At 45.6% G+C, this 24,425-nt stretch overlaps 1 protein-coding gene across 1 annotated transcript; it reads left to right on the forward strand.

Annotated features, from left to right (window-relative positions):
* The first annotated feature begins 7,118 nt into the window (after positions 1–7,118).
* On the forward strand, positions 7,119–23,907 carry MICOS10 (mitochondrial contact site and cristae organizing system subunit 10). Its single transcript, XM_021533778.3, has 4 exons — positions 7,119–7,227; positions 18,541–18,588; positions 19,150–19,259; positions 23,667–23,907. Exons 1-4 carry the CDS (start codon positions 7,161–7,163, stop codon positions 23,673–23,675), a joined length of 234 nt encoding a protein of 77 aa, XP_021389453.1. The 5' UTR covers positions 7,119–7,160; the 3' UTR covers positions 23,676–23,907.
* The last annotated feature ends 518 nt before the right edge of the window (positions 23,908–24,425 follow it).

The following is a 24,425-nucleotide window of genomic DNA, read 5'->3' on the forward strand; positions in this document are numbered from 1 at the left end:
TCCTCCCAGCTGCCTCCCAGCAGTAATTAAGAAAAGCAAACCTGTTCATTACAATGGCCAAATGATTCCATTTTTGTCCAGGGATCCACACATCTAATGCTCCTCAGGGCTGGGAGGCCAGAACTGATAAATTTGAAAATGTCTGTTCTAAAATTCCCTCTTTCTGTCACAAAATTCATGCAAAGTACTCAATGACAATTCTACTTGTAGCAGCTTTTAGTTTTGAACAGAAACAGCTCCTAGCTGCTTGCTGGAGCAGCACAGCAATAGCAGAATTAGGCAGCCCAGTATATTTCAAACAATTTGAGCTCTAAATGAATGTTGAGGCCAAGAGGATGTTTTTCTTAGCGGAAGAAATACAAGCATCCTGGATTTTGTTCTCCTGCAAATAGGTATAAAGAAGAATAAACAGCTGCTTTTTGTTTTCCCAAAAATATTTGCATTAAGAAGATCTGCAGATTCATTTTGAAATTGATGTCACATCTTTTTTCAAATGAGGACCAGCTGTTTGCTTTGGTTGTTTATAGCAGGCCATGTTTCAGGGATTTTTTGCTGTTTGTTTATTAAGATGTAGGACCAGACTGCTGCAGTTTGGTGTGGAGAGTGGATCCCAGCAGGCAGAAAGTCCATGAATGTCACCACCATCCCACTTGTGTTGGGATTTGTGGAGGGGTTGACACCAAATGCAGCAAAATCAGGGATATTCCATAATCCAAGTGCTGTGAGGTAGGTTCCCTGTGCCTCAGGCATTTCCCAAACCTGCAGGAATGGATCACCCACCTACAGGAAAGAACACTCCAAAGGGCTCGTGGCAGGAATAACCCCTCTCTAAAACAAGCATCTATAAACAAAGGAAGCAAACAATGATGTCAGTTGACATCTTAAGGGCCCAACAACATCAGATTCATGTGCAATTAATAACGAGTCTTTTGATCCTGCAATCAGCAGCTCTAAAATCCATGTGCTTTCCCTGTACATTTGATTACATTCGAGGAAGCAAAAGGATAAACACTTATTAGCATTACAAAGTACTTTTCACATTCAGCCAGAACTTCCTGAAGCATTTGTGATCCAGCACGATGTGGTTTTTATTTTATCCTCCTGCATGCGTGGTGAAACGCTATTTATTTGTTTATTCCAGCATTTATCCAGGACCAAGGGTGACTGTGAGAACATGCTGAGGAACAATGTCTGAGAGAAAACCTTCATGCTTCACTGAATAGTCATTTTTTGTCATAAAGAAAGAAACATCTTGATTTTTTTTTTTTTTTTTTTTTTTTTGTCAGATTGCCCATTTTCTTTCATGGCACTTGAAAGATATGTAAACTTTTATTGGGAGTTCTCATAAATTGAATTTATTGCTGCAAGAGTCTTCCAGCAATGGTAAAGTTTAGCTTGCTGGGTTTTATTAGTCAGAGTCAGTAAAACAGCAGCATCACTTGGTCTGAGGCTGAAAACCGAGTGTTTCTTGGAAACTAATATAGGAAAAAGGTACCTACAACACTACCCAATGTCTTGGAATTCTATGTTCAAACCACAGATAGTTCTCACTATGGAGATCTTGGTACACAGTGTCAAAATAGTACACAAACAATAAAAAGTCCCCATCCTGAATCCAAAGCAGCTTTGCTGAGTGTATTCTTGGAATTTAAAAATTTTTAGAGTTTCCCCATTTCCTGCATGAACTGATGAGTAATTCCAAATACCACGTTTAATGAAAAACAACATATCGCCCATTTAGTGTGAGGTTTGAGGCATTCCCCTCCCTGCACTAAGAATGTTGGACCAGACTTTTTTCCACTCCATCAGCACCCGAGCAGATCTGCTCCTTTGGTTAATGGAAAGGATAAACCCAGCAGCAGCCCAAGGTGTCCATTCACTGCAGGACTGCTGGGAGCCCTCGTGTTCCAGCACATCCCACTTAGCTGCACATCCTAGGACACTGTTCATTCCTCTTCTTGCAGCTGCTCCTTTAACTTTGTATTTTCAGCTCAGAAAACTGGAGAGACAGAGTCTTTAGCCTGAGCAAAGAAAGTATTGAGGGCATTCTTGTCAAACTTGGTCATTAACTAGCAATAACGTCTGTGGTTTTTCATTAAAAAAGAATCAAGGAGAAGCTGATTAAATACAGCAGAAAGAAACAAAATTTTCCATTCCCTTACTTTTTCCTTGACACGTTGCACTTCATTTGAAGCCTGCTAATATACCAGCCAAAAGAATTTTAAAGGCCTGCCTGGATTCTTTCTTAATACAATGGTCACGGTTCAGTAGTTAGAATCTGTATAGAATTAGCCAGAGACATGGACAAATGGAAAAACATACTAAAAGGCTAAAAAATAGCACTTGTTCATGGGCTTATTCATTAGAAAACCTCATCAATACAGCACAAGTTTTGTTCTTTCTACTATTCTAAAAAATGATCACAAAATAGTAGACAAAATAAAGACACAAAATGTGAGAGCACTGCTTTTGCCTGGAATTTCAGAGTTGGCAACAACTCAGGTCAGTGTTTCCATGCAAGTGCTTTCCTGATGAGAATTTTGGGGCAAACTTCATGTTCATAGCAAAAGCAGAATCAGCACAATGAGCTGTGACACATCTTGCCCCATTTCTCCAAGTTCTGCTTCAACCAGCCACACCTGAGAGCTGGAACCAGCAGCACCACACACTGAGTGCAACCCAAGTGGCGTGGAAATCCAGCAGCAGCAGCACAGAAGGCGCCAATGAACGTGGATGTGATCCCCATGGAAAGCCTGAGGGATGTCACTGCAGCACAAGCTGTGCCTCCTAATGCAAGTCAGCTGAGCCTCAGAGGATTGCTCACCCCACAGCATCCCACTGCCATCCACAGAAAATCAATAAGGACAGCACAGGAGACTTAATGGAGTTGCTGGCACCTTTCCCATTTCAGGGCAAAGTCCTTTTGAGGAGTGGTTTCTTTCTCCTCAGACGTTTTTTTTTTTGTTGGTGTTGTTTCTCAGATAGCTAAAAGGTTTTCAAAGAGAAAAAGAAGCATAAATGTCTGTTGGTGAATGTGGCTTGTGTTTGGAGGAAAAATCCAACACACCGGAGTGGAGATTGAGAGCTGGAGGTTCCCACTCAGGTCCGAGGTCTCTATAACATGAAAGAATTGTTCTGGAAGTACAGGAAACAGGGAGTGGGGGCCCACACTGAGGCTGTGTCAACCATTACAAGCAGATAACTCCCACACTGTTGCCTTCCTGTGCAGATCTTGGCAGAAAAATAAATAAAAAATATATGTGTGGGAGGTGATTCATGTTATTTAAATCTATGGGAGAAACTGCATGTGTATTCTTCAGAAAAGAGGAGAGCAAGAGTGTATTAGCATCCAGTGGGGAAATGACACAAAGGATGCTTTAGGATTCTTTGAAAAAATAGGATAAGAGCTGATATTCTCATGCCGGGAAAGGTTCAAGATTTAAAGGAAATTTGCTGGGAAGTTTTGAAACAAAAACTCATCCTGCTCTATGGACAAGCCAGAAGTAACAGTTGAAAGGAAGTCTGCTCTGTTGAAAAGGGTTTGAATTCCAGCTGGTGCAGTTCCAGAGGAGCTCCTCACCTCCAAGTGCAGCTATGGAACCATAGAACCCTTCTGGCTGGAAAAGCACTCCCAGACCACTGAGTCAAACTGTGACCAGTCCCCACCTTGTCCCAGCCCAGAGCTCTGAGTGCCACAGCCAGCCCACCCCTGGACACCTCCAGGGATGGGCACTCCAAACCTCCCTGTGCAGCCCCTGCCAAGGCCTGAGCTCCCTTTCCATGAGGAAATTCCTGCTGGTGTCCACCCTGAGCTTCCCCAGAGGCTGTTCCCTCTGCTCCTGTCCCTGTTCCCTGGAGCAGAGCCCGATCCCCCTGGCTGTCCCCTCCTGTCAGGAGCTCCATCAGCCTCTCCTGGTGCTCCATCCCCTTCCCCAACTCCATTCCCTTCCCTGGACACACTCCAGCTCCTCCAGGTCCTTCTTGTGGTGAGGGCCAAGAATGGACACAGCACTGGACACACCCTCTGCAGGGATCATCCACTGGACACCAGGGAAGCAGCAATTTTGAAGAATAATAAAGGTACTTATTCATCTGAGATCCCCAGTCCCGCCTCTGCCTTATCTGATGGCTTTCTGCTGCAAGCCCAACCTGTTAGTGTCTAACTCCTAGTGAGCAGTACTTAATTCCACACACAACTCAGTCAGGTATGTTGTTAACAAAACTGGGGATACAAGGTCTGAACCTACTTCAACGAGAAGGTGACTTCCACCAGAGAAATACAGGGCTTATTTTGAAACTTTCTGGCTTCATTTCCTCCATTTATCCATACACTTATTTACTGGAAAGAAAGGAGAGGAGAGCAGAGGGGAGGGAAGGAATCCTGGGACAGCACATGCTGGGCTGTAAAATGCAAAAAAGGTTTTTCAAAACCGCATGTTCCAAACATCACCTTGGAGTCCCACAATAATAAATACTTGATATTACACTGTGAGGGTCCAACTGCCAAGTAACTATAGCAATGAAAAGAAAAGCCTGTCTTTGGATGCATTCCCTCCTCCCTTAATTTTTCCCTGGGGTGGGGAAGGGGTACAGAGAATGTGCTCTAGATCCTTAATGGATAACATTTTCCAGAGCCCCCTCTGATCACTCAGTGACTCTGGGATTTAAAAGCAGCAGAGTGATTTCTCCAAGGGAAGCTGAACATTCAAATCAATTACCCTGAACTATTCCATCCCCCTGGAAAAGGTTTAATGCACCAGGTCCTGAGGTGAGGCTGTCAGGACTCATTGAGACACAGCAACACAACTCTTTATGAAGTGCCTCACAATCCAGCTGCTCACCAGTGCTTCCTTCAGCCCAAAAATCAGTGTTTTCCAGGGAGCCCAGCAGCCTGAAAATGAGTAAGTGTGAAGTGAGACTACACTGGTCTGCACTGAGCATTTGTTTTTGCCAAAGAAGACCACATTTCTGGGTTGGTTTTAAACACTGCCTTCTGGAATTTAATTTTCGGGATGAAAATTAAAGAATTATTTTGGAGGCTTCAAGTTATCTTTCCCCTCATGATATTTTCCAGAGCTGTTTGGAAACAGGAGGGTGGAGCTGGCACCGCTGGGGCAGTGGTTTCAGAAAGCACTTCTGTAGCTATTCGGGGAAAAAACTGCTGGATCATGTTGGTATTTTTATAAGTAACTTGATGTGTAGTTCTATTTTGGATACCAACTATGCAGCAATGCAGACTGATTGGAGCAAATTGCAGGGGGAGGAAGAGAAAAGGAAGAGCCCCTTACAGAACAAGGGCTGCCTTCACCAGGGAAACCTCTTGAACCTCCAGGGGCTCAGTTTAAACATGTGCCTTTTAAGATAAGATTTGTAAAGCCATTTAGATTTCATAAGGAAGAGAAAATAATGGTTAATTGTGATTGTTCCATGATATGTGAAGGAATTGAACGAAACCAATTAAAATTAAAACCTTTCCATTGTGACTCTAGATCAAAACCAGTGGTACTTTTAAGATAAATTAAATAATTATTTCTGTAATTATTCCTGTACCAACAATAACTCCATGAAATTTTTGCCAACTTCAAGAATTTTTCACTTCTGTTTGTGGCTTTAGTCTGTAATTGACTTGCAAAAGAACTTCCAGTTTTATGAAGCAGCAGAGCCTCCTCCATCTCGATAAAGAAAATTGCCAGAACTTGAAGAAATCAAAACAAGTAATCAAGCTAAAAATTGCCTCCCAGTGTGAATGGGGACATTAGCACTTGACAAACACACTGGAGTTTTTTTCACAAGGCTTCTAGAGAATGCCTTAGGCAGCCTACACACCATTTGCAAGACAAACATTCATTCTAGTAGGTTTGAGACATTCAGAGTTACTGCTGGCTCCACAAAGCTGTAGCAGACTGAAGGATGGGCAGAAGCTCCACGAGGCCATGGGAACCCGTCCCACAGCCTGTTCCTCCAAAATTAGGAAATATTTATGCATAATACCAAAGTGAAATTCTTCCCTGTGAGGTGGGGAGGTTCTGGCACAGGGTGCCCAGAGCAGCTGTGGCTGCCCCTGGATCCCTGGAATTGTCCAAGGCCAGGCTGGACAGGGCTTGGAACAACCTGGAACAGTGGAAGGTGTCCCTGCCCATGGCAGGGGGTGGGACTGAATGAACTTCAACACTCCTCCCAACCTAAACCATCCTGCAATTCTGTGATTCTCATTATCAACCTACTGTGTGGAATAACTTCTTGAATGTGACTGAATGATCTTGCTGAGATTATTTGGCTCCTTTTCTCAAATAAACAAGAATATGGGCGGTGCAGATTGGTGTCAATCCCTATCAGTATCCCAGGAATTACCTCATTTTACCTTTTAAAATGAGGTAATTCCTGGGATACTGACAGGGATTGACACCAGCAGTCACACACCTGTATCTCATTTCAGGCCCTGAAGAATAGCCAAGGCCAGAGAGTAAAAATCACAGAATTATTAGGATTGGAGGGGATTTCTGGAGATCATTCGTTTCAACCTCCCTGCCAAGGCAGGCACACCTGAAGCAGGTGACACAGGAACGCCCAGCGAGAGGTGCCCAGCACAGCCTCCCTGGGCACCTGTTCCAGGGCTCTGCCACCCTCACGGAGCGTTCCTCCTCCTGCTGAGGCGATGCAGGAGCTGTGCAGGATGTAGGACAGGGAAAACCTACACGGGAGCGTGTCCAGTGCTGTACCCAACGCTGCAGTGAGAAATTTGGCCCTGCAGCACAGCCCGGCTCTTACCATGGACGAGGCGAGAGCCCTGCGGGCAGGGGGGCGGCGGGCGCGGGCCCAACCCGGGCGCCTGCGAGGAGGCAGGGACGCTGCCATAGCCTGAGGGAGACGAGGACTAACAAGGACACAGCGGGAGCTCTAGGCGGAGAGATGGAGTCCGGGACGGGCTAGGGACGTGGCTTGCCCGGTCTTACGGGGGAAAAAGACGTTTGGGCCTCCTCCTACGGGGAAAAAGGGGATTTTGGGCCCAGCCCAAGGTCGGGCGCGGCGGCCATGACAGCCGTCCGTCGGTTACCGTGGCAACGATAGCGGAATCTCGCGAGATCTGCTGGCGCGGGTGATAGGTGGAGCACCAGGTCTCGCGAGAGTTGCTCGGGGGAGGAGGTGAGGGGACGGGCAAGATGGCGTCGGAGGGCGACCTGGGCAGGAAGTGGGACCGGTGTGTGGCAGACTCTGCCGTCAAGCTGGGTAAGGGCGGCACGGACACGGCGGAGCGGGAGGGCCCGGGGAAGAGCGGTGGTGGTACCCCCGGGCTCCCCGAACCTGGGACAGCGGCCGCCGGCATGTCCCCGCGGCTTGGGGCCCACTGTCCCCCGCCGCCCCAGGTTCGCCTTAGAGCGGTTGTGAACCCGGGAGGGACTCAGGGTGTCCGGAGGAGCCGCCCTCATCGCTGCCCCCGGCGTCGGGGAGAGCCGGCGGCCCCGGGCCTGGCAAGGTGACCTTGGCCGCGGGCTCGGACCCCTGCCGGGCCCGCTCCCGGTTCTGCGCCCCGGCCCGGCCCCGGCTTACCGCGCTCCGGGCGTGTTTGACCTCTGGCTACTCCCTGTGGTGAAGGTAAGAGGTTTCCGTGGGAAGTCTGGGCTCCGTAGGGAATCTGGGCGGCCTCCCGGCCGGAATGAATGAGCGGCGGGCAGGCACGACCGGCTCGTGGCGTGCCGCGACCTCGGCCGCCTTCGGCTTCGCTGCGCCGGGGCTTCGGAGCGGTCTGTGCAGAGCTGCTCACAGCTCCGCGTGCGAGGGGCTGCGTTTATTAAAAGCAAAGGCAGCGTGACACGCTGAGGGCTTTGGCACGTGTCACTCGGTACAGCGTGTGGAGTGTGACATTGAGAGGCGCCGTCCGTGTCCCAGCCCTGTAGTTCTGCCTTTTTGTCAAGCAGGGGAACAATTCTGTTGGTTTTTTTTCCCGTATTTATTTCCTTAAGGTGAGGGTTATGAACATGCCTCAGCTTTTTTGCAGCAAACATTGATGAGGTTTCAGGGAGTGCTGTGAGTTTTAGGGGTGGTGGTGGCTGTGGTGGCAGCACCACGCTCACCCTGTGATGGGCTGCAAAGTTACACCAGGCAGAGCTTGTGGTTTCACAAAATGTGTTTACAAACGCAGGTTTTCAAATGCAATGTGTAAAGCAAGAAATGCAGTGTCTGACACAGAAGTTATTCATTCCATGTTGGTGCAGATGTCTCTTTTAGAACCATAAATAATGTCTGGGAAATGTGAATGTTTATTTCTTGTAGCTGCAGTGGCCTTGTGCTTGAAAGCTGATGAGAAACTTGGGGGTTTTAGTTGCCTAATACTTTTCCATTAAAAAAGATGTTTAATAATTTTAAGTAAACTGAAACTTCCATTGTTTATAACAGACCTTTGAAAAGTGTCAAGTGCTCCAGAGCAGTGTTTTTCCTTATGAAATTCTACTCAGGTTTGTCTGACAAACATATCTGGACATGTTTATGTTTCCATAGCATTGGTTGCTTTATCATAAAATATTAAGTATGCCAAATTATAAACAAGAACTTGTTCCACACTGCAGCTGTACATGTCAGAATCCTGTACATCCTCTGCCCTGGAGGCTGAAGGAAATGGATACCGGGTTGGTTCACAGAATCCCAGGCTGATTTGTGCTGGAAGGGGCCTTACAGCTCTTGTCCCACCCCATGCCATGAGCAGGGACACTTTCCACTGTCCCAGGCTGCTCCCAGCCCTGTCCAGCCTGGCCTTGAACAGTGCCAGGGATCCAGGGGCAGCCACAGCTTCTCTGGGCAACCTGTGCCAGGGCCTGCCCACCCTCACAGGGAAGAATTTTTTCACATTATCCATTATCTCAATGCCTCTGTCATTGGGAAGCCATTTCCCCTTGTCCTGTCTCTCCAGGCCCTTGCAAACAGTTTCTTTCTCTCTTTCCTGTCAGCTCCCTTCAGGTACTGAAAGGCTGCAATGAGGTCACCCCAAAACCTTCTTTTTTCCAGGCTGAGCAATCCCAATTCTCTCTCTTTCCTCCCAGCAGACCTGCTCCATCCCTCTGATCTTCCTGGTGCCTCCTCTGGGCTCTCTCCAGCAGCTCCAGGTCCTTCCAGGGCTGGGGCAGCTCTGCAGGTGGGGTCTCACCTGAGTGGGGAGAGGGGCAGAGTCCCTCCTTTGCTGCTGCCCATGCTGGGGGATCAGCCTGGGACACAGGGAGTTTCTGCCTGGGTCGTGTCCAGCTCTCACCCACAGCACCCCCAGGTCCTTCACCCTAGGGCTGCTCCTGAGCTCTTCATCCCCAGGATTGATCCTGGGGGTTGTCCTGACCCACGTGCAGCACCTGCTCTTGTTAAAGCTCATGGGACTCCCACGGGCCACTCCTGGAGCTTGCCCAGGTCCCTTTGGGCAGCCCTGGCCTTCAGGTGTGTGCAGTGAGCTTGGTGCCTGTCACTGCCCTCCTGGCTCTGCTGTGGGCCTCGCCTTTGGATCCGGCGTTTTCTTCCATCCTGCAGTGGCACAGGAGAGCGAGAACCTGCTGTGCCTTGTGCACTGGTGCTCTGCCTGAGGATCCCCAGTGTTGGCTTCACGAGGATGCTGAGGAGAGATCTCAGTCAAATTCATGCTTTTCATCAGACTGCCCAAAAAGGTCACGTGTGCTGCATCTCTTTATCTTCACACCAAACCCAGTGCGGTGGGCTCAGACACGTTTCTCCTCATGTGAGGGCACTTTCCTGGTTTCTGTGCTTTTACACTTGATCAGTAGCTGAAGCATTTGTGCTGGCAACCTCCTGCATGAATTGTGTGCTGACAACACACATTTTTCTGTGGTATCCCAGTGGGAATGATTGTTTTCTCTGCAGGGACATTAAAACTGTGAGTGGTTGGGTTGATTGGTTTTGTAATATTACTGCAAAGTTTGCTGGAGTTTCCAATATAAATTATCAAGGGTGGTTGTACTGGAAAAAAAGAAGGAAAGAAATTTTTTTTTTTACTTGAGGGTTTAGTTGCTACATGGGATACAGGATTTGGTAAACATATTTTTTTGTCCAACTTTTCCGTTTGGTGCCCACAATTTCCTTCCCAAACACTCCTTTACATCCTTCCCTCCCTGCAGGCAGGGAGATCTTCCCAGCCAATGGCTGGGGAAAAACAAACACTGTGATTAGCCCAGTGTTTTCCCATTCCAGACTCCCTAAATAAAGGAAAGCACTGAATTTCTGGAGCTGTTCATGCACGACATTTCCCAGTGTCTATGACAGCTGTGGACAGATAACTCCTGTGGATCAGTTTGAGGGCAGGTGGGACATGGGAAGCAGAAAAGGGGAAGAAGAGGGGGTAGAGCTCTCAGGCTGGCTTTATTAGCCAAAATGTGGTTTAAATTCCAGCTGGGGCTGTGCTGCCTGTCCTTAGCCCATCAGGATTCCCTGTGGAAGTCGGGGTTTGTCCTTAGCTCTGTTTGTAGTTGTGCAATACTGTTTTAGTTGGAGACCAGGCTCCTGAGAAAACTTGATCTCCTGCCACTAAAACTTCCAAAATAAATATTTATCTTGTGTTGCATCTTTTGAAATGCTGTATTATGTTTTTGAGTTCTTGGTCGCTACCTGTGTGGATCTTTAATTTAGTATTAATTTTTTCCTGTTAGTTCCAAACAGAGGATGTTGTTAGGACAGGATTTCATTTCAAAGAGTAGGTAAACCTTTTTATGTCTGCTCAGAACATTGAGCCATTGTTAAATGAAGCTTGTGGTCACCTCGTTTTTATTAGGATATATTTATTTGTTTTGCTAATGATGAGGCTGTACCCAAGTGGTTTTGTTCCTCTTCCATTCCAGATGTAGTTGAGAGCACAGCGTTTGTGTGCAGAGGACTGGCTTGTGCTTTCCTAGCTGACCAGGGGGCTTCTGACAGACAGTCCAGGTCCTGCTAGCTCTGGCTTTGCACCATCCTCAGGGTTTTTCACCCAGGCAGTCATTTAAATCATTTAACTTTCTGTCCCTTTTTTTCATTCTGATACTGGTTTTCAAGCAGAAAAGCTACTTGTTGCTTTCTTACAGAAAACCTGTTTGTTTGGAGTGTGGGGACAGAGACTTGAACTGGCTTTCTTTACCTTCCCAGCTTGCAGACCATCCTCAGTTCCTGTGTCCTCTCCTGCCTTCACAGCCATTTCTTCCTTTTCATCAGTAGAGCTCTGCAGAGGAGTGCTGATGAAGTAAACACTGCTGTGGTCTTCCTCAGTCCTGCAGCCTCCAAACCCTGTTCAAAGGCTTGGCTTGTTTGTTTAACTGATTGATAGTTCATGGCTGTTTATTTGGAAAGACAATTACTCACAAGAGATTGACAGAGGCATTTTTTTTGTTGAAAGGCTGTAATTTTGGACAAATTATTATTATGTGCTGTTTCCAGGGGACAGAGGCAATAAAGAGTAGTGTGGAAGAGAGGGAGGTTTATGTGCCCGCATACCTTGGTTTGTTTTGAAGCTGTTGTTGTTTTAAATGGGTTGAATGCAGTCATTTTCCTGATACTGGAAGATAATCCTAGGGAAGCTGTTTGCTTCTTGACTTATGTGTGTGAAGTTGCTGTGTTGAAATTAATTTTTTTTCAGGAGAGACATGTTTTGATGCATGTCTGTGATTGACCAAAATTCAGCCTGGAAGCTTGTAAATAACCCAGTGTAGTGATTTCATTTTCCTCTAATCCTCTGTTTTGACATCTGGAAATAAAATGTTTCTAATTCCCATTTAATAGGGTGGGTTTTTTTAAAGAGAAAAGGGCACTTTGAATTCTGCAACTGTTAACATGATTTCTTCTGCCTTTCATCATCTGGCCTGCTTGAATTAGCTGTTCTGTTAATGGCAAGGATGAAATTGTATTGTTTGTGTCATTCCACAGATTGGATATTTCAGAAAGAATCATTGTATGGATTGCAATGTCAGTATTTTTAAATAATCCTTCACATGGTTATGAATAGGATAAAGTCAGTCTATATAATGATAAAACTTGATTACACTTTCTGAAAACTGGATTAGACTTTGTCTAAATATACAAAAATCCTGAAATTCCTGTTTTGAAGTGTTTTTTTGCTTGGCAGTTGTATCATGGCCATCCAATCTTAGCTACCAGGCCAGAAGGCTTCTTCTAAACTCCTTTGGGGTTTTGTTTTTAGTGCTGGAGAACATGGATATTATGTGAGCACACAGCTGCATTATTGTGTGAGCTTTGTTGGAACCCCAAGTTATTTTTCCTGGTTGTACAAAAGATCCAGCTCTACTAGTTGTGTCTTGCAGCAGACCAAGTAGTGTAAATATGAACTGCTCGTGTCTCAGGCTGTGCAGGGAGGCAGTACAGACAACAAAAAATGTTTTCCTTGGAAGAGGTGGGCAAATGCTGTTCTGAGAATAGGCTTTTGGTCTAAAATCTAACAGCAAGTTTAATTATTATGTTAGCAGAGCTCTGAATACAATGTCCATTTACAAATTAAGGGGGTATTCTGTTGGAAGAAGAAGACAGGAAACTCTTTAGGGATCCAGGTGGAGCATTGTGCCCTGCTGTCCCCTTGGTTGGCACTCTGGATTCAGGGAGCTGTGCCCTGCTGGGGTGTGCCTCACCAGCTGTGCCAGCCTGCTCTTTGTGGTCCTTGGAGCTAGAGAACCTGAGAGGAGAGCTGTGACAATCCATCTGCAGCCTCTGCAAACCCCAGACCCCCTAAGCTCTGCTCCATGGGAAATGAGCCCAAAATGCCCCAACTTCCTGAACCTCTGCATAAGTGCATTTACAAGGTGCCAGCTCTGCCTTTTTTGGAGGTGGCATGTGGTGGCAGTGCCCAGGGGAACGGGACTGTAGCCAAGTGATATCCTGAAGTTTGGTCCTTAAGAAGTTACAGCAGTAGGTGGGAACAATACTATTGTTTTTTTATATCAGAAACAGTTTTCTGATAAAATAATTTCAGGGCTACTGGCACATCCTGAGGGACAATTAATGAATAGTGGGAGGTTTGAGAAGCATCAGGCTCCTTTTCTCTTCATTCCTGCCAGTGAGATGCCCCTGACACTTCTTGCTCTCAGCTGCCTCTGTTTCTGAGCTGGGCCAGCAGACGTCAGTACTGGCCAGCCTGTGCTGGGTGGGTGTGAAGCAGCAGCATTGCCAACCCTCACAGCTGGGCTGCAAAAGCCCTGAGTGTGGTGTTTACTCCTGCTAAATCTTTCTTTTCGGCAATGTCACTGTTTTATTAGCTGAACATGTAATTGCAGTAAGACACGGTATAGTTTCCTGTCAGAGGGGTATTTTGTGTTATAAGGATATTGCTGATTTCTTATCTAGGAGCTGCTAAAGCAAGCACAGCCCTGATTTGTCTAAAAGCTTGGTGCATCATTGGTCACAGAATCCCAGAATGGTTTGGGATGGGAGGCATCTAAAGCTCATCCAGTCCAACCTGGCCCTGGACACTTCCAGGGATGGGGCAGCCACAGCTTCTCTGGGAAATCTGTGCCAGGGCCTCCCCAGCTTCACTAGGAATTTGCATTGTGTATCATAGAGCAACTTCCAGCTCTGTCCCCTTCCCCTTTTAAAGGAGGGAGAAAACGTTTGTGCCCCCAGGTCTGTCTCACAGATCATTCAGCAGTGTGTGGTGTGAGGTTGGAGTTTCTGGCCGGTGTCACTGTGGTTCCTTGGGCCATCACGGGTGCTGCTGCCCGTGCCTCTGCAGCAGTGCTGATGTTTGCCCAGGCTGTGCCTTTGAGCAGCACTTGACCTGACCCTGAGTGCTTGAGGGTGAAAGCAACCCCTGAAAGCATGTTGGGATTTTTGATTATAATGATATTTGGATAGTCATAGTTTGTTATTCCAGTTTTTCTCTGTTACTACAGTAAATGCTAGTATAAAACAAAACTCTCTTTTTTCTGCTTCTTTCTTGAGTACTTGGTATATAATTTCACTGTGTTTTCTTCTAGTGTCCATGCTCATTTTTCTGTCTGCTCTGCAAACAATCCACACCACAGGGGAGATGGGAATGAAAGCTTCAAAGTTGGTGTTTGAAGAAAATCTGATTCCTACCACTAAGACCTTGCAAAGAGTCTGCTTAAAATTAATTCTCTCCGTAAATAAGTGATTTCATGGTCTCGGATTTCTAACTGGTGCTAAGTGCTGCCCTGTGAAGGCCCTGGTGTATGAAGGCAACTTCCCTCCACATTTTTACAAAGCAATTCTTTATGTATCTTGTCAGAGTGGGATTGGAGGCTGAAGCTTTCAGTTTTGTATTAATGTGTGTGGAATGGCAAAGGAAAAGAATAGTTTTCGTTTTGGGATTAAGTAAATGAAAACCTTCCAGCTGCTATAGTAACAGCAACACATCTGCCAGATGTCAGTGAGCATATTTTAATCCTTCTATTTTAAGTTTCAAGCTATTGAAGCAAAGTACATCTAGGTGTGGCTCTGTTAGTAGCTGCTTCAGCCTGTAGCTACTTGGGTAGCCTAGGAAAGAACCGTGTAGTATCACTGTTGGACTGACTGCTGATTGAATTTATAGAAAAGGCTTTTCCCAGATGTTCTTAGAGGGCAGGAGCCCATCCTGAAGATTTGTGTTTCTCTCTGAGACACTTTTATGATGTCCTGTTGGGTATACAGTGTGTGCTCTCCTGCGTGTTAGATTGATTGGAGGTACCGGGACGTTTTTCTTGGAAGGTGTAAGAGCCAAAAAAGCAGAAAGAAAAGGTTTTGGTGCCTGGGCTTGCTGCCTAATGCCAATTCCGTGTGGCTGTGCATAGTGGGGAGCAGGGCTGAGGTGTCCACACAAGTGTCCTGTCCCCTGTTGACACTGTAAATGAGTTTAGGCTGAAGTGATGAATGTGGGGTGGAAGAGGCTGTTTTTCTAGTTAAACATTTTAAACTGTCAGAGAAGGTGAAAAATGGGTTGCACTCTTTCCTGTGGCCTTTTCCTCCAAAGAGTCTGTCAGGCACGAAAGGGAGGGAAAATGTGCCTGGTGTGGATCAAGCCCTTTGCTTTTCCATGTTCGTTTGTTTTTATTGTAAGATAAACCTTTCATGTTTTATTGTTATGAAGTTAAAGCCTGGCCTAGAGGTGCTGATCTTTAGGAGGAGCAGCTGGAGTGTCCCCTGGTCAGGTGGGAGGCTCTTTGAAGCGACATGTTGCCTCTTTAAGAGGAAATGGAGCATGTGAGAACTTAAACCTGTAAAACTCATCATCAGCTCTACCATTGTTTATCTGTGGTGTAACTTTATATAGAATTAAAGTGAAATGCATTACTTTGCTCCCGAGGCAAGATGGTTTTGCTCCCCCTTGGTCTTGGAGACACAGGAAATGACCACATAACCACAAATACTTTCTAGTGGAATGAAGATGAGTGACAAACTTCCCGCAGAAAGAGGTTCTTAACCAGGCAGGCTAAGGACTTAAATGTAGCTGAAGGTTCTGGTTTGAAGTTAAAACCAACTTCTAACTGTTCAAACCAAGTAGAAAAGAGCAAATGCTGCACTTGCAGTGGCTGGTGTTCCTAGTGGGCAGTGTTGTGATCACAATGGTTTTGGGCACAGGCTGAGTCTGTGCCTCAGTGGGGAAGGGAGTGACCCAAGCTCCTTTGAGATTAGGAAAGCTAAGGTGCTTTTTTGGCTTCGTTTCTTGCACAGAAGGCCAGAACCCATTAGCTGTCAGATCTCCTCCTTCACGGCTCTGTAGCATTTTCATTACTTAAAGCAAGGTCTTAGCTATCTTCCCATCATTTTCTGGTACTCACTGTTGCTGTAAACTCTTTACAGCTGGAATAAAGTGCAGTGATAGCCTCTAAAATTGCACAAAAATGCATTTGCATTTGTGAAGAACAGTAATCCCTTCAAATGAGCTGCTTCAGAAAAAGCTTTCTTAAGACAAAGTACTTTTTCCTAAGTCAGTCATGCTGGACCACATCTGTTTAACAGTGGTGTTGGTGTGGGGGAAGGCCTAATTTGTGTTTTAGGCTTAGTCTGAATTGCAGTTGACATAAATAATAAATTTTTCACCTTTTAAGTGTATTCTGTAGCTTCCCCCATGGCCAACAGGAAGCAGCATTGATGGCATGTGAGTGCAGCCCTTACAGAGGGGCTGTAATGTGAGAGAACATCTGAAGGAGGTGAAGATACAAAAAGTACAAGATAATGATAATTTCTGGAAGTAAATGGAAAGAAACTGTATTAATTATAGCTGCTTCCTTAGTGCAGGGTTGTGTTAAGACAAGACAGGAAGCAGTTCACCACCAGGCTGGTGAGAAGAATGTGGGTTTGACTGGTAACATGGAAAATGTGGTGACATTAGAAACTACCCAGGCTATGCATCGAGATGATGCAGGATTTGTCATCCTGTAAATCATTTCTCATTGATTAGCTAAGCTGTTTGGATTGGCAGAGGGGATCTTCCCAGGGACAGGAAGCGTAGGACCAGGATTGCTCCCTCACGGCAGGGCTGCTGAGCTGGGCACTTCAAACAGTCCTGGTGCTGTCTGAGCAGAGAGAATCCCCCCACCAAGTCCTCATCAGCCCCCAAGGGGAAGGGCAGCAGCCCAAACCCAGCCAGCTCAGTAGGGGTTGTAGGAACGGGCTGGCAGAGGATCCAGGCCAGGGCACCAAACAGATGGATTCTGGAAGATAGAAATTGTCTTTGATGGCAGAAACAGTGCAGGAGAGCCAGCACCAGCTGCACTACAGCACAGGTACGGCAGGAAGGCTCTGCTGGAGCGGGCTGGGGGGTTAGAGGGGTGAGCTGGGGCTCTGAGGAGGGCCTGATGTCTCTTCCAGGTGGTGGGTGAACATTGCTCAGCACACGGGTCTGAACCAGCTGCTCCGAGGAGCGTTTCTCACTGTCTGAAAGGCACAAAAACCCTGAGGCTCTGAGCACACACCTGAGGATCCCAGACTTTCCCTTAGCTGTGCAAATGATTAGGGTGAAAACCTGACCTTCAGTGCAGCGCTGGGACTCTGAAATGTCTGGGGGAGTTATGTCAGGATTGCTTGGCGGGCGGTCAAAGCTCTTCCTGCATGTTTTGTAAGCCTACTCCGAAGTTGTGATGACCTGGTAAAGTAGTTACCTCTGGCACAACTGAAAATCTGTAGTAAAACGAAAACGGTTTTCAAACCCTTTTCCAGCTCTCAGTAAATGCAGAGAGTAAAGTCCTTACAGAGAGTGAACATGAGGCGCTTTGCTCAGATCATGTTTGCTTACCTCTGGCCTAATATTCAGGGGCTCATCATCAACAAAACACATGGGATGCTTAGTTAAGGTACGAGGTAGTGCATCCTAATTTACTGAAGATATCAAGTATTCTTGAAGTAATCTCTTCTTCAGTAGGAACTATCAATGTAATTTTTACAAGGAAAAACTTTTGAAGAGCACAAGGAAACTTAAAAAAAGAGGCAGCATCCTATATGCCACGAGAGAACAGGATTCCTTGGCATTGTTCTGTACTCAGCCCACTTACTAATGCATTCAACAGGATCATATGCTTTTAGGACTATAAAAAAGGATGTATTTTAATTAACAAACTCATAATATTTCATTTCTTTTATTGAAAGGAGGGAGTTGAAACCTATAATAGGATGTGTTTGCTGCAAAATCTGAAGCTGTTGGCTTGTTTTTTTAATGAGGATGTGCATGACTGATTTTTCTTCTTTTTTCAAACTTTTGTACTTCTGTGCCTTATCTAAAATTCTTCTCTTCAGTGGACATAATTAAAGGTAGAATTTGCCCACTCATCTGCAAGTTTTCACTGTGATATTTATTGGGTCCTGAGAGGAGTTTTGTAGACTTGCCTGACATCTTATACAAAATCATGAGCTCACCTTCCAAGGAAAGCAAAAACTTACTTCTAAATACACAGAGTTTTTTTTTTTTAATGGCGCTGAATAATTTTGTTTCGACGGCTGCAGTTATTTCTATGTATAGTATAAGGATGTGAAAAGTCATTCATTCCTAATGTGTTTAAATATGCTCCATAATGAATGTTGTGGATGTGAAAGATAAGCAGCCTGGAGCTTTCTTTGTGAGGTATAGGGTAACACAAAGCTTCAAAGTTCTGCTGCCCTCGGGACACACATTGAAGCACTTAAAGTAGTGAGATAAATGAAATACAATGAGATATTCATCTGCAGAATCTGAAGCTCAAGGACACAATAAGTTTTCATTTAAGTATTTCTCATTTGCTGACAATGAGCCAAATAAATTTTAATTCTACATTGTAGATGGTGATAGAAATTCAGGAACTTTCCCTAGGATGAGAGTCTGTTTTTTTTCCCCAGATATTTATAATGTATTTATTACATATGTTGGGATTCTAATGTGAATTAGCTGTTTACAATTACTTAAGAAAACAAGAATTGTTTTTTTCAGGTTTGTTATGTAAGAACTCTGGTTTGGTGTGCTGAAATAACATGGGAGCTGGGTAGTCATAGTCTGATGTTCATAGGCTGATATTCCTGAGTTGGAATAGAGAATTACTGTAAAGAACTAAATAATTTTCCATTGCTTTGCTTTATCTTTGTCCTTACCCACTGCATTTCTTCTTACAGGTGCTGGATTTGGATTAGGAATTGTTTTCTCAGTCATCTTCTTCAAAAGTAAGTGCACTGCATTACTTTTGGCTGCCTGGCTTCCCACTTTCCATCTGTTGTAGGTACAGCTAGAAGTCTTTGAGGCACATAAAAGTTAATCAGCTTGTTAAACCAATTCTTCCATTGTTTGGCCTGTCTCCTCCATTGCAGTGGAGTTCCCAAAAGTTTTAGCTTTGTATAATAAAGGTGTTATCCTCCCTGAGCTCCTCCTGTGCTCAGCTCAAATCCTGGAGTGGCAGGAGAGCCTGAGCCAAATCACTGGAGCTGTGTATCTAGACATCAGTTTATGCCAGCCTGGCCAGGGCTTTAAAACTGATCTTAGTTCTTCAGCTGTGCTTTAAAACAGAATAATTTTCAGTAATACCTTGAATTCTGACGTTGCTTTTAAATTCTAATCACGTGTTACTGTTCCTCTTCTTCTGTAGTGGGCTGGTTTGGAGGATTTTAGAACTTGAAAATGCCTAGAATGCATCTTCTAGAAATTTGTTCTTTCTTGGTGCTTATAGAAAATATAACAAACAACTTTCCTTGACTTCACTTTTTCCTCTGTGCTTGCCTCTTCTACAGGAAAGACATGGCCTATTGCATTTGGGTCAGGGATGGGGTTAGGAATGGCTTATTCCAATTGTCAACACGACTTCCAATCTCCATATCTTCTCCATGGTAAATTTGTAAAAGTAAGTATCAACTTGTCATGGTTTGACCCTGGCCCAAAGCCAGGTATCCAGGAAAGCCTGGATTACCCTCCCCTGTCACAGCTGGGCAGAGGAGAGAGAAAAAAATGGACAAAGGTTTCATTAATTGAGGTAAGGACTGAGGGAAAAACACTTCAAGGGCAAAACAAGTTCAACTTAAAGCTGCAAAGTGAATTTATTACTAACAAAATCAGAGGAGGATAATGAGAAGTAAAAGAAGGCCTTGAAACACTTTTTGCCTCCCAGCCCCTCCCTCCTTCCCACTGACAGTGCAGGGGGACAGGAGGGTGGGGATCTTGGCCAGTTCATCACCCGAGATTTTCTTCCCTTGCTCCAGGAGAGGAGTTCCCTGTGAGACCCTGGGGTCCCTCCCACGGGAGACAGTTCTCCATGAACTTCTCCAGTGTGAGTCCAATCTCACAAGCAGCAGTCCTCCCAAAACTGCTCCCATGGGCAAACTGTCCTCCCAAAACTGCTGCCATGTGAGTCCCTCCCATGGACAAACTGTCCTCCCAAAACTGCTGCAGTGTGGGTCATTCTTCCAAGGGGTGCAGTCCTCCAAGGTCAGGCTGCTCCAGCCTGGAAGCAGGGGCCCTCTGCCCTGGGGTGTTCCACTGGAACACAGCCTCCTCCAGACATCACCCACTGCAGTGTGGGCAGCTCTGCCACGGGCTGGGGCTGGATCCCCGGGGATCCCCATGGGCTGGGGCTGGATCCCCTGTGGATCCCCACGGGCTGGGGCTGGATCTCTGCATCCCCCAGGGATCCCCACGGGCTGGGGCTGGATCCCCAGGGATCCCCATGGGCTGGATCTCTGCATCCCCAGGGATCCCCATGGGTTGGGGGTGGATCTCTGCATCCCCTGGGGATCTCTGCATCCCCAGGGATCCCCATGGGTTGGGGGTGAATCTCTGCATTCCCCAGGGATCTCCACGGGCTGGGGGTGGATCTCTGCATCCCCCAGGGATCTCCACAGGCTGGGGGTGGATCTCTGCATCCCCTGGGGATCTCTGCATCCCCCAGGGATCCCCACAGACTGGGGGTGGATCTCTGCATCCCCCAGGGATCCCCACAGGCTGTGGGTGGATCTGTGCATCCCCCAGGGATCTCCACAGGCTGGGGGTGGATCTCTGCATCCCCCAGGGATCCCATGGGCTGCAGGGGCACAGCTGCTCCAGCCTGGTCTCACCACAGCCTGCAGAGGAATCTCGACTCCAGCACCTGGAGCACCTCCTCCCCATTTTTCTCCACTGACCTTGGTGTCTCCATGTTGTTTCTTTCACATGTTCTCACCTCCTCCTCCTCTGGCTAGATAAAGAGCTGTGCACCTTCGTTCCAATTTTAAGAAGTTATCACAGAGGCATTCCTGTCATCTCTAGTTGGCCCAGCCTTGGCTGTGGCATGTCCCTCTTCAGAGCCATCAGGGGTTGGCTCTGCTGGACATGGTGGAAGCTTCCAGCAGCTTCTCACAGAAGCCACTTTTTTGCCCCTCCCCAGCTACCAAAAAACAGGCTGTGCAAAACCAACACACAATGCTACCTACCACTGGTTGGTAGCTGCAATATTATAAGTAAGATTATCCATTTACATGGATATTTCTCTGCCTTTCCCAAAGGACTGCTAGTAGGAAGAAATTTGTCTTGCCAAAGCTGGAATGTTCCCCTGTTCTTTAATATTTGGTGTATTTAACAGTAAATTTGCTAGACTGAATACATGGAATTAGTTTAACAGATCCTGCAGGTAGCTTTTCCCACAACCTGAAAATACAATAAAAATACATGTCAGAAAAGCAGAAAAACTAAGCTAGTATTAATGTTCTTCAGACTTTAAAAGAGATGAGCTGGGAAGAAACTAAAAGCCATGTCAGGCACATCAGGTAGATCTGCCTGGGGAAGCGGATCTTTGATCTTCTGTTGGGTTTTGGGGTTTTTTTTCAATATGAAAACACTGATCACTTTCAAGTTTTGTGGCTTGTTTTCCTGCATAATAATGTAGTAGTTAGTCTGGAAAAAAATGTACCCTGTAAGCAGTTTTGAAGAGAATCATTTCAATGAGTTTAGTATTAACACTGAAGTAAAATATCTTAAAATATTTTACCATGCTGAAGTAAAATTTTTAAGAATAGATTGACTAGTAGGAACAATTTGTGCAGTCACAAACTGGCTGCAGTGCACAGTTCACAAACTGAATCCATTAGTATTTTCTTAATTTCTTCATGTGTCAGAGCTGGGGCTGTTCTCATGGTAATTTATCACTGTGGCACCTGGAAAGAAAAGGAATATATGTGTGTGTGTTTTGGATCCACAGAGCCATGGCCTGGTTAAATGGTTTCAGTGACACTGCTGCAGAGGCATCCACCAGGACATATTTAGTTACTGCAGCACTTCAGAAAGTACCGAGGGAAAATCAGCCAGGAGCTTCTCGTGCAGGACAGAGTGCAGAAATCCCTCCTGGATGGCTCCTCTGCGTGGTGCAGGAGGCCTGCAGGCCTTTCCAGGCTTTTCCTGGTGCCTGTAGAGCTGCAAGCTGAGCCCAGTCCTGCTTGATTTACTGGCAGATGGGCTCTTGCCAGCATTCTACGGCCCTACCAGACATACCTGCTTACAAATACTCTCTCCAGCTGCCTGTTAAAGGGAAATAGTAACAAGACTCTCCAACAAATAAAATCTTTGGAGAGCAATATAGAGGAGCTGACTTGGATGCAGCTGATCAGCATTGCTAGCTACTGCCCAGAATCAGAAATCTGTGGCTCTTCTGGCCAGATGTGTTAACATTAAAATGTGTTTTACACCATCCTGAGGGTGTTCCTCCAGTTTACATCTCCAAAAACAAAGCTGGAGTGACATGTCTGTGGCTTCATGAGAGTCATAAATGCACTGCTCATGTGTTCTGAGAAAGCATTATTCATTCTAGGATGCTTGTTCCTAGGGCAGCAGAAAACAGTGTCTGGTCACCCTGGGAAGAGATTTTATTTGGATTAAGGACTAACCTGGAGCAAGGTAGTCTTTGAAGCATGAGATAAATGGAAGGACACTTCAGATGTCTGCATGGCACAAGATAAAAAGTTTCCAGTGCACTGTCTCCATGACTTTCTCTGGCACAACGAGGCTGAGAGAGGGAAAACATGGATGAAGCCATCTAATGGTTAATGTCATTAATTCCCTCCCAAATGTCATGTCATGGGTAATGGCTCCAGGGTTATGACAACAAAATTATTTCATTTCTCTTGGTTAGAAACATGGAAGATATTGTTGCATTATCACTCATCTGTTTTTTTTCCCTAGAAAAATTTCTTATAACTAAACTTTGTATGATTTCCTGTACAAAACTGAGTTCTGTTCAAATGCTAACTTGTCAAAATGATTGAATCTGCAAGAAAATCAGCTTTATTAGAGGGAAATGTAACATGGATTAACTTGGAAAAGAAAATTATTTCTAGTTTTCTGAGCCTGTCAAGTTCACAGGATCACAGGAGAACTGAGTTGGAAAGGACTTCAGGGAGGTCATGGGGGTCACCTGTGAGGTCAGACCAGGTTACTCTGCCCTTTACTTGGTTGGGATTGTTGATTCTTCCAAGTTCTTAATTCTGAGTCCTGAGTCACAATAAGAGGGGACAGAGGATCTTCAAGATACTGAATAATCAGGAGATGTCACAGTGACTTTGCAGCTGTTGTGGCTGTAATTTGGGTCATCACACTGCCCGTCCTTTGGGTTAGAAATGCCATCATGAAACCCCAACACCAGTGCAGGAACCATTCATCTAGACCAAAAGAATCCTTAAAGTGCAGAAGAGTTCTAATTTGTGGTCAGAATATTCTGAGGCTTTTTAAGTAATTTGATCAAGTGGTTTTCACTGTGACTTCAACAGATTTTAAAATCAACATGTCACAATTATTTAAAGGCTTAAAATGCTATGGCTGTGAATTACACAGCCTAGATTTCCTAGCCAAATGGAAAAGATCCTAGTTTTCAGATTATTTAGCCTGTATTATTACCCAAACCTCACAATCCTGTACTTCGATAGGAATGTGGATTTATACTGATGTGCAAGAACACAAGAAGCAACTGCAGCCTTTCCTCTTGCTCTTTGTGGCTTTGATTTCAGTCTGATTTCTCTTCAGCCTGTGAACAGTTAACTTGACCAATAATGTGGGGTTTTTTTAAGGACCCAGTTTTATCAGCATGGAAGGATGTGCATGAAAATATGGCATGCTTCTGGCTAGCTGCTTAATTCTTCCATACACAGCCTCTTGCTTTAGCAAAGGATGAAAATGTTCCCTTACCCTCTGGAAATGCTACAGAGCTCCGTGACTTGCTTCACATCCTGCAGCACCTTCCCTGTAAGGAACCCAAATGGCTTTTTAATCATATAATATTCTTGCTTTACAGGAACAGTGACTAATGGCTAAGACTATCCCAGTGGGAAGGAAGGAGAAATCAATGATTATTCCTCAGGAATACTGAAGTGCCCCTGGAATAAGCCAACATTCTTCAGTAACGATCACCAGTAACTCTTTATACTCCAACAAACTGTTTCTGTCTATGAAACAAAGTTCTGTTGCTTGTTTTGTATCCTGTCTGAAAAGTGCAAGGAAGAGCTCTTCTGGGAAATAAATAAAAGAAAAATGGCCTTCTCTGGTGTGTTGACTTTGTATGTGAGTGAGAGAGAGGGAGAATGGAAGGAGAGAACTTCATTTGGAGTAGCCAGCAGCTGGGACCACCTGGGCCACTGGGAGAGCTCCTCAGCAAAGCCAGCCGTCGCTTGTTCCTCCCCACTGCTGAGAGCAACCCCCATCCACCATCCAGTTCAAAGCAGCATTCCCACCTCATAAATCACCCACTAGACCCCTGCTGTTTGTGTCGGTGTTTGGAGAGGAATATAAATACTCCTATGTCCTGTTTGTACAGTTGCCCTTTAAAATTGGAATTTTGTCCTCTCAGAAGAGGCAGAATCCAAACGGGTAAATCCAAACTGTGTGACTAATGCAGCAAGGTCCTGCTGTCTCTTGTAGCTTTGGGTCATGGAGTGACCCCCGTTTGAAACTTCCCAGGATAGTGGGTGAGTTAAACACATCCTCGTGCCATCTGGCTCTCAGCTTACCCTTCAGGCTGATTGTTTTTGCACCCCTCTTCTGTGGGAGAGCAGAG

Source organism: Lonchura striata, chromosome 24 (genome assembly GCF_046129695.1).
Source record: "Lonchura striata isolate bLonStr1 chromosome 24, bLonStr1.mat, whole genome shotgun sequence".
NCBI classification, from domain to species: Eukaryota; Metazoa; Chordata; class Aves; order Passeriformes; family Estrildidae; genus Lonchura; species Lonchura striata.

Excerpts from the sequence above, each read along its gene's own strand:
- MICOS10 (XM_021533778.3), top strand. The coding sequence starts at position 7,161 with ATGGCGTCGGAGGGCGACCTGGGCAGGAAGTGGGACCGGTGTGTGGCA. Across the intron at positions 7,228-18,540 it reads AGACTCTGCCGTCAAGCTGG|GTGCTGGATTTGGATTAGGA; the intron begins GTAAGGGCGGCA and ends TTCTTCTTACAG. Across the intron at positions 18,589-19,149 it reads CTCAGTCATCTTCTTCAAAA|GAAAGACATGGCCTATTGCA; the intron begins GTAAGTGCACTG and ends CCTCTTCTACAG.